The sequence below is a fragment of the Vombatus ursinus genome, unplaced genomic scaffold (genome assembly GCF_900497805.2).
Source record: "Vombatus ursinus unplaced genomic scaffold, bare-nosed wombat genome assembly UNPS02014775.1, whole genome shotgun sequence".
Taxonomy (NCBI): Eukaryota; Metazoa; Chordata; class Mammalia; order Diprotodontia; family Vombatidae; genus Vombatus; species Vombatus ursinus.
In genome coordinates, this window is record NW_020954553.1 from 18,368,281 (window position 1) to 18,378,263 (window position 9,983).

Genomic DNA, 9,983 nt, shown 5'->3' on the forward strand with positions numbered 1-9,983 from the left:
GGAAGATTCTTGGAGGTGGAGGGTTCAGGGAAGAGAAAGTTTACCCACACTAATAGGCACAGAAATATAGCAGATAGAGTGGTGAAGCTGAGTGTCTTAGCTTCAGTTTCCTCATATGTAAATGGTAGAACTCCTGCATCACACGTTACTTGTAAAGCTCAAAAAGATAATGGATGTAAAAAATAAAAATACTCCCAGCAGAATGTCATTAGCCATTTGAGGGCAGGGACAGCTAGGTGGCATAGTGGATAGAGTGCTAGAGTGGATAGAGGGCCTGGAAGACCTGAGTTCAAATTCAGCCTTAAGGCACTTCCTAGTTGTGTGACCCTAAGCAAGTTACTTAACCTCTGTCCTCTCTGTTTCCTCAACTGTAAAATGGGGATAGCACCTATCTCCCAGGGTTGTTGAGAGGATCACATGAAATAGTGCTTAGCACAGTGCCTAGCACATAGTGGAACTTAAAATGCGTGTTCCTTTCCCATGTTTGATTCTATATCTTAGTCTTTGGCACGGTGCCTATTTCATGCTTGTTGAATTGATTCTAGGGGGTTCTATGCGGAAGAAAATTCTATACAGGGAAAGATGGAGTCTTTGAGTAGGAGATTGAGGAAGGTCATTGGGGAAGAAGTTTGGTGGATTTTGTGGGGAAGAGGAAGATTCTAGGGGGTTCTTGGGAAAATAGGATTCTGGGGGTGGGGAAAGGAAAGGAAGATTAGCTATGTGGATGCTATAAGAAGAGGATTCAGACAGCTTTGTGGAGGGGAGAATTTTTTTATCTATATGTGGGGGGAAGAACATGGTGGGTCATGGGATCTGTGGAGAGAAGATTTTGTGGGTCAAGGCAGTGGAAAAGGAAGAGAGTGGAGGGCTCAAGAAAAACCTGGGGAAATTCTGTTAATTTCTGGGGAAGATTTTGGGATTTGGTGGGGGACGGGGAGTAGATGCTGGGGTATTGTAAAGGATGGAAGATTCCGGGATTTCTCGGGGAGCGGGGAAGATGCTGGGGATTGTGAAGGACGTAAAATTCTGGGAGTCTGAAATGGGGAGGATGATTCTGTGGGTTGGAGGCAGGAGAAAGATTCCAAGGGGCACAAGCGGAAAGGATTCGGGGGGTGCGCAGGGGAGGGGAGGATTCTCTGGCTCCTAGCTATCGGGGGTAGGGGTAGGGGTAAGGCCCCCCGGGGTCTCACGGGGCGCGGCTCTTCAGGTGATCCGTGTCTCTGACTCCGGCGTCTCTCCCTCTTAGCTACAGAGACGCTGGAGCCCGAGCCCGAGCGGAGCCTGAGCCCTAGAGGCTGAAACCCCAGGTGGCGCCACGAGTTCCTACCCACACTTCACAGGCACAGAGGACTCTCCCCTTGCGCTGCCCCTCCCTCACCTGTCATATGGGGATCTGCTTACCGCCCCCTCCCACCCCGCTGAGGCCCCGCCTCCTGTTCAGCCCCTTCAGTTCTAGCACGAAGGAGGCTCCGCCTTCCTTTGCCCCAGAGCTTAAGAAAAAAAACAACACAGAGAAGGTCCCGCCCACTGCCCAATCCCAGGCCCAGCTATGTTAGGACCGCCCTTTATAGGCTCCACCCATTTACTCTCCGCCCTCAATCTGCCTTTCGCATTTTGGAGGCTCCGCCTCTTTCTAGTTCTGGCTTAGAAGGCCCAACTCCATCAGGTTCCTCCCTTTTACTGCCTCACTCCATGCTCCGCCCAGCATCTCACAGGCCCCGCCCTCAACCAGGCCCACCCCATTCCATTCCTTAGTCCCTTGGGCAGTCTGGCCCAGTCTTCTAGCCCCGCCTCTCTCCAACACCCAGTCTGAAGTGTGAGCCCGGAGGGCTGGGCCGGAAGTGGGGTTGAGGTGTCTCTAGTCAGGACTTAATTCCTTTCCCAAACAGAACCCTTCCCTCTCTCCTCGTTCAGCTCAGCCATTGCCACCCGTGCACATCCCGCCCCCACACGCCGGCCGTTGCCAGGGGATGCCCGTTGTCTCCCTGGGCGCTCGCTGGAGTTCGGGGTCTGGCCAATGGGGAGGCGAGCTGCTCCTGATGATGTCAAGAGCGTGAGACGCAAGGCGGTACCTGAGCGAGGTGACGTCGGGGGGCGGCCTCCCTCCGCCCCGAGGGGCGGGGCGCAGGCGGAGGCGACCGGACAGCTATGGCGGCGGCCTGAGAGCGCGGGCGGCGGCGGCTGCTACGGAGTCCGCACGGGGTCAGCGGCGGCGCGAGAGTGAAGCGGTGAGGTCCGGCCCGTGGCATGGGGCACCTGATGACGGCTTGGGAGGGGGAGGCCCCGTGAGGGGGCTTGAGTGTGTAAAGCACTCCCGGGGAGGGGGGCTGAGTGTGTTAGATTCCGGATGGGGGGGTTGTATGTGTGTGTAAGGCCCAGAGGGGAGGGCTTGCACACATGCACACACACACACACACACATCTGCATCTTGGTGAGACAGTTGTGAGGAGCACGTGACAGGTGGGGGAAATAATTGGGGCTTGGGAACACATGACAGGTGGGGTGAACATGGGCGACATACATGACAGGTGATAATGATTTGGACAGGGCATATATAAGGAGTGACTGGACCTTGAGGATTGAGTGTTCACAACATTGATGATGGGTGATATGGAAATGTTACATAGAATATGAAGAAATGTGATCCTGGGCAGAAGAACGTGGACCAGATTCGTGTCACCTGGAAAGGGGGGGGGGTGTCTTATGGGTTTACTTTTTCATATTATGCAATCACATTTTATGAGACTCTTACACCAAGACCCCTAAAACCGTTTAGGTCATGTGTCCTGTGAAATCTTTGTAGTCCCTTTGTAACCCATACACCTTTTTTCTTTTCCTTAGTTCCAGACTGGGCTAAGGTGAAGGTTTTAAAAAATCTTTTCTCATTCCTTAGGAAAATAGGGTAAAATAACAAAGCAACCCTCACAGCCCCAAATTTGTCATGTTAAATAGAGCATGTAAAGTTTATTCTAAGATATCTCTAATCTGGCCATAGAGGCCAGTACAACTTTGCAGTTAAATAAACCTCCTAGCTTCTGTCTAGGACTGGACTTCACATGTGGCCAGTTGCCATCCATCACTGGAACAAACCCTGTTGGCCTTTCTCCAAGTTTACCTAGAACCCAACTCCTGGTTTTTTTTTTTCCTTCGGAATTGTTTTCTTCACATTTGCCTCCCATCTCCACCGCCTTCCCCCTTGCTGGAAGGAACTTTTGTTCATTTGGAGCCATAAGTTGTTTTCTGAACTTATGGATGTGGGGGAGGGGGGTGGGCATTAAGACTCTAGGACATGTATGAATAATCAGTACTTGCCAGCAGTTTTCCATATTAGCTTGACTCCACCTAAATTGCTTTATTGCCTCAGTTCTGGTATTTCCCCATTCTTTGGGGAAATGTCAGTTGTACAAGTATGTGATAGACATTAGTAAATAATAATTTCTTAGAGAATCCCTACCAGAAGTATAGGAAAGAAGCTTTTCTTCACCAAGGCAATATGAGAACATGGTATATTCAACATGGGTGAAAGTGAGGAAGGTAAAAAGCCTATTAAATGACCTGCTAGTGGTAGAGTAAGTACAGAATGATGATAATGTCCTGGTGAAGGCAAGGTCATGTTGCAGGTTTGTGAGGAGACTCTATGGGACTAAGTTATGTAGTTGTATCAGATCTTTCCGTATATTTGCCATTGACTGTAGCTTGGTTAAATTTTTGTTATTTCAGTAATCTTTATTGGTACAGGTTTTGGTAAGGATCTAGCTGAGAGAAAAGACATTCATAGAAACTCAAGAGCTAGGAGGGACCTTAGAGGATCCTCTAGTTCACTCACATCTCTCTCCCCCTCACTGCCATTTTATAGATGAGGAAACAGAGACCAGAGAAGTGAGATGACTTACATGAGGCTACACAGGTAGCAAATAGCAGAGGCTATATTCTAACCCAGGTACTCTCACTTCAAAATCAATCAGTAAGCAATATATGGAGAAGCCAGATATAATATTCTAAATGTAAGGAATGAATACAATAGATAATTATTCTAGGGACATTCAAGGAAGTTTCTTTGAAGGAGGTACCTTGGAAGGTAATCCTGAAGTGACTGCTGGATGCTTACCTTTCTGAGTGTTGTAGAGAGGATTCCTCCCTAAGGCAAAGTTTGGACTAGGTTACTTCTGTGAGGTCTTTTGACTGAGAATCCATGAGAAAAGTGAATTTTGAGCCAACACTTGAAGGATATGGTAGACATGGATTGTCAGAGACGAGGATCTGGAAGGAGTTTGTTGAGGGAGGAGATTGAGGGGGAGGAAAGGGGGGACCAAAGTAGATCCCAGACATGAGGGAGTTCTCTCATAACCTTATAGGTTGTGAAAGCTGGAATCTTAGTACGGAGAATGTTAGTGAATGGGGCAACAGGACTGTTCTTTTCAAGTATTTGAAGACCTTTCTTGTGGAAAAGAGATTAGACTTATTCTGTTTGACTCCAGAGGACAGAACTAGAAGCAATGGGTAGAAGTGGCAGAGAGGAAGATCTCAACTTAATTGAGGAAAATCTTCTTAGTAATTAGAACTGTCCAAAAGGGGAATGGGCTGCCTAAGGGAGCATATAGCCTAATTGGGGCAACTATACACCTACAAAAAATGATAATTAACAATATTAGGGAGTATATATCTACTAAATGAATGGGATATAGACTGTAGGGTTATGGTGGTTCACAGAGTGAGAGATCAGTGAGAGCTATGCTGAGCAGGCCCTGCTTCTGGGGTAAAGTAGGAATTGATCTGGGATTTAGAGAGGTTCAGAGAAAGAAGAAGGGTGCTGAAGGCTGGGTGAATAGAGCAAACAGAGGTGTTGAAGAAGGAAGGGCCAAAGTATATTTGGGGGACAATGAGACTAGGACAAAGGTTGTATGTAAGGGTGTAGTAGGAAATAAAACTGAATACCTGGGATGTGGTCAGATTATGGAAGGCTTTGGATGTCTGGCTATGGAGTTTGTACTTTACCCAGGAAAGAATAGAACAAACAGGATAAAAAGGAATTGCAAATTGAAATGGGTGAGAAAAAGCAGTGCTCAATTTCAGTTTTTAAGTGGTAAAGGAAGATCTCACACAAGCTCATTTGAGATTTTGTTTTGTTTGTATTCACCACTGTGACTATATCATTGAAATGAATGGTCCTTTTCTAGCTACAGTTTGTTACATTCCAGACTGAACCCCTTCTTGAAGTAGTACTACCTTTCTCCTCCTAGGCATCTAATCTCAAAACCTCAGAATCATCTTTGGCTCTTTCCCCTTATTCTCATCCAGTTTTTTGGCTGGTCCTATCTTATCAAAAAAGTTACCTAAATTGAATAAGATTAAGTTTATAGGAACAAATATCAATTTCTGCAAATTGCCTGCAGAAGTACAGGATAGGGGAGTCAGTCAATAAACATTAATCACATTATTATGTGCCAGGCACTGTACTGAGTGCTGGGGATACAAAGAAAAGTAAAAGATATTCAGTCCCTGCCCTCTTGGAAGGTGGGAATTTAGCTGGGACTTGAAAGAAGTCAGGGAAAGAGGCTGGGAAGTGGAATTTGAGGAGGGAAAGCATTCCATGCATGGGTGACAGCCAATGAAAATGCTTGGAGTCTGGAGGTGTGATAGATAGCAGTACATTGGGAAGTAGTATTACTTAATTGAAGTCTTAAGGTAAAGGGGAAGGGAAGAAGTATTTATTAAATACCTACTATGTACCAGGTATTGTGGTGAAGGGTCTACAAATATATTATTCGATCCTCACAGGCAGGGGCTATTATTATCCTTATTTTATAGTTGAGGAAATTGAGGCAGACAGGGGTTAATTGACCTGTCTAGGGTCACATTTGAATTCAGGTCTTCTTGACTCTAGGCCCAGCACTGTAGATGACCACATGTTTGGGATGTTATTAACAGGGTTCTTTACCGGGTTGGTCTTAAGATCGCTTTTGAAATCTCTTCCAATTGGTGGATTCTCTGATTCCTTAAGTTACCTTAGGATCTCATATGTTCCCTGTGCTACATGGGTGCTGCAAAAGAGATTCCTTTTCAGGTTTAAATTGTAATAAATGATCTCTAAGGTCCTTCCAACTCAGAGATTCCTTGATGTTGTGATACAATCTGACTTAAATAATATTTGGATGGGGAGTAATAAGGTGTAGGGATTATGGTATGTGAATTGTGGATAGGGTGGGTGTTGCTATGTGGGAGGTATGATGTCTGTGAATTTCTTTATGTGAGGTCATTCAAGGGCTCTTCCAGAGCTAGGTGAATGGATTCCTGGCCTTGCTGTTCTCTGCAGAGGATACTTCAGCTCATTTCTGCTGTGGGGGATTTTGTTGGGGGTTATGGTGGGGTGTATGTGTCTGATTCATAGGCAATTGTAGGAAGATGAACTTCCTTGACAAATGCTCTGGGAGGAATGGGAATGAGTTCTGCTGAAGACCTATCTAGGTGGGGTGAGGCCCACACCCAGGGCAAAGGTTGATGACTGAGCCTTGGCCACACCCTCCTACCCCAGTGCTAAGGGGTTGAATTCAGTGGTCAGGTTGGCATTTTGGCTACTCAGTGCCTGTGTGACTTTTGTTGGTACTTCCTGGCTAAGTGCCTGGTTTCAGGTTACTGGCCATTTCTTATACCTTCTTTCCTGCCTTTTTGGGCCCAGGGTCCTATGGTATTGAACTCTTTCTTCTACTCCTAAGACATTTCTTAGAGAGTATATTTCTGCTTGATTCTTCTCTGGCATTGAACTAGTCTAGTATATGTAGGAAGCACTGCTATCTTGTACTTAGACAGTGGTCAGGGAGAGGAGAGAAGGTTAAGAATTTCAGGCCTTGCTCTACCTTGGCCTAGGTACTGCCTTCTTCCTCCCAGCCCCACTCCCCATAGATTAACTGGGGAGTAGGATACCTAGTGAGCATTACAACAATGAATTGTGAATATCCATATGCAGTTAGCTGGACCTAGACTATCCTAGATAAAGAGAACTTTGAAGGTTTTTCTCCAAAGTCTTCTCCGGGAAGAGCAGGAGAGGCTTGTTTACTAAGTGGACTACGTAGAGCCTACTCCTAGCTCCTGGTTGAGCTCCCTAGGGAGGTGGAATGGGGGTGGTGGTGATGGAGGCTTACCAGAGAGGCCTAGCCTTGGCAGGTTTGCAGGTACCTCCCTGAGGTCTTCTTGCCACTGATCCAGGCCCATGCATGCCCCTCATTCCTCCTCATACTTTGTGTAATTCTGGACTATGTGAGTGGCTGTTGTATATAACTGATGGTGACTTTTAAGTGGCTTTGATACTATGTGTGTATGTATGTGTGTGTATGTGTGTGCATGCTTAGAAGCTCAGTGCCACCTTTACCTCACAATATGACTTCTCTTCACCTTTTGGTGGGAGGAGGGGTGCACGTTTTCCCTTTCCGTAGTAGCCATCCTGAGCCTCTTCTGAATGTTATGTATTCCTGAAGAGAGAGTACATGTCAGTATGTATTTATTCTGTATAAATGTGTATTTATGTGGCAGGGTGCAAGCGTTAGCCTCCATTCAGGCAGCAGACATAAAGAAAATCGGTAGGACAAATAGTCTCTCTGTACTCAACCACACTGGGATGGGGAGGTAGGTAGGTGTTGAGAAACTCAATTCTAAGAAAACTTAAGATATTATTACCTACCCCTATTCCATTTTGCTGATGTGCCCTCCTTCAGTTGGAATGCCAGATTCTCTCTAAACTTTGCCTCAGGTTCTTAACTCTGACTGGGCCTATATTGTACTTGGCTCAGCTTTTACTTCTATTTTATCCCTGCAGTCTGATGTATGCCCCTGGCACCATGGAAGACTGTGGATCTCTCCAAACTGGATGAAGCGAGTGGGAACCACAAGTGGAGGGAGCCCTCAGTTGGCGAACCCCAGGAGTGTGGTCCCTGGGACTCCAGCCAGTCCACCCTTCCACCCCATGGAGAAGATGAGTTGGCTGAGCAAACTGGCCCCTCGGGGCCCTGGACACCGTGCTCCCCAAACTACCAGTTTACAAGCTCCTGTTACTGCTGATCCAGAGACTTGCCTCATGGTCTTCAAGAACCATTGGTCTCAGGTAGGACCCCACTTGCTCATCTGCCTCTGTGCAAAGTCCTTCTGGCCTGCTTCTGCTCAGTGACCCTATTCCAGTCCTTACTGGACTCAGTATGCACCCCGTGTCATTTTTCCTTAGTTTTCCTCCTTGAACCACTCCTTCTGCCTGTATTGTACCCTTCCTTAGTGAGTCCCTCCCTAAATATGGGATTAGGAAGCCAAAGAAGACATGAGTGTTTGGGTGGGGAAAAAGGGAAGCTGGTTTTGGTTTCTAAGATTGTACCTTGTTCCTGTATAGGTATCATGAGGTAGTGCCTGCAGGATGAGTTCCTGAGAAGGTCCCAGGAAGTGCACTTGTAATTCTCCAATTGACTCTTCTGTGTTTTGCAGGTAGTCAGGATCCTGGAGCGGAGGGCCCCTCAAGCAACCCCTGGAGGGTCAGATGACCTCAGTGCTGTGCACAATCACATGTACCAGATGTTGACGCTGCTGGTGGAAGACCGTGTGACCCCTTCGGCTCCCACAGCCCCAGGCCCCCTTCTGGAGTTTGCCCTTCGTGAGGACCTTTTAGCAAGGGTGCTGGCCTGGCAGCTGCAGTGGGATGGGCCTGGGGATGGGCTAGGGGCCGAGGAAAGGCGGGCTGAGCAGCTGAAGCTGTTCGAAATGCTGGTGAGTGAGGCCCGGCAGCCACTCCTGCATCACCAGCCAGTTCGAGAGGCGTTGCTGACCTTGCTGGAAGCTTGTGGTCCTCCCACTAGTCCTGCACTGGATGCTGGCCTTGTGCTCCTGCTCAGCCAGTTGTGTGTGTGCGTGGCTCGGGAGCCTGCACTACTTGAGCTCTTCTTACAGCCTCCTCCTGAGCCAGGAGCTGCACCTCGCCTGCTGCTCTTCTCCCGCCTCGTCCCTTTTGTGCACCGTGAAGGGACGCTGGGTCAGCAAGCCCGAGATGCTCTGCTGCTACTCATGGCACTGTCGGCTGGTAGCCCCACCGTGGGCCAATACATCGCTGACCACTCCTACTTCTGCCCGGTCAGACCCCTTTTCCCCCACAGTGGGCGAGGGGAGGGACTTAATGTGTGATGGCCCAGTTCTAGGGGAAGTAGAAAAGGCAAGGGTGAGCCCCAGGGTCCTGTTCCTCCTTTTCTCCTTCATCCTTCACCTTAGACATCTCCCAGGGAGCTAGCCACTTATGTCAGGGAAGGCTTTGGTGGGGTATGAATCATCTGGTAACCAGGCTGTCCCCTCATTTACTATGGTCCCAGGTGCTGGCTACAGGACTGAGTGCTCTGTACTCATCTTTACCCCGAAAGATAGAGGTTCGGGGGGATGACTGGCACTGCCTGAGGCGGGAAGACTGGCTAGGTGTGCCAGCCCTTGCACTCTTTATGAGCTCTCTGGAGTTCTGCAATGCTGTCATTCAGGTAAGGGGAGTCAAGAAGCAGCAGGGGGATGGGGGACAGTGGGAAACTTGCCTGAAGTTCTATATCTCAGTTATCCAAGTGGAAGGGGGTTTATAAGGGACCTTTGTGTGTGAATGTGTCCTTTAGGGTGGTAGGGAGGGATTGGAATGCTTTCTGGGAGCTCTTCTGGGTGTGTGCGTGTGTGTGGTGTCTCTGGAGGTCTCTGTAATCCCTTTACTCGTCAGTGTCCTGGGGCCAGGTTGCCAGCTCCCTCACCATCAATCCCCTGCAGGTGGCTCACCCAATGGTTCAGAAGCAGCTGGTCGATTACATTCACAATGGGTTCCTGGTACCCGTTATGGGCCCCGCCTTGCACAAGGTGTGGAGCAGGACAGGAGGTGGGGACTGGTTGGGAGTGGGGTTGGGTATGTCTTTAAGTCTTATTCTGACTCCCCTGGCCCTGGGGATGGTGGTGGTGGAAGATTATCCTCTTTCCTCCTCCCTTTTCTC

At 48.3% G+C, this 9,983-nt stretch overlaps 2 protein-coding genes across 2 annotated transcripts in view; one reads left to right on the forward strand and one right to left on the reverse strand.

The window, feature by feature from the left end:
* CNGA4 (cyclic nucleotide gated channel alpha 4) overlaps positions 1-1,248 on the reverse strand; it is an 8,537-nt gene extending 7,289 nt beyond the window's left edge. The window contains exon 1 of the mRNA XM_027864785.1: positions 1,191-1,248. The gene's annotated coding sequence lies outside the window, so the exon portion shown is untranslated. The remainder of the gene's footprint in view (positions 1-1,190) is intronic.
* Positions 1,249-2,163: 915 nt separating this feature from the next.
* FAM160A2 (family with sequence similarity 160 member A2) overlaps positions 2,164-9,983 on the forward strand; it is a 22,100-nt gene continuing 14,280 nt past the window's right edge. The window contains exons 1-5 of the mRNA XM_027864704.1: positions 2,164-2,228; positions 7,811-8,095; positions 8,464-9,102; positions 9,336-9,494; positions 9,766-9,852. Coding sequence (XP_027720505.1) covers positions 7,862-8,095; positions 8,464-9,102; positions 9,336-9,494; positions 9,766-9,852 — 1,119 coding nt within the window. The 5' untranslated portion in view covers positions 2,164-2,228; positions 7,811-7,861. The remainder of the gene's footprint in view (positions 2,229-7,810; positions 8,096-8,463; positions 9,103-9,335; positions 9,495-9,765; positions 9,853-9,983) is intronic.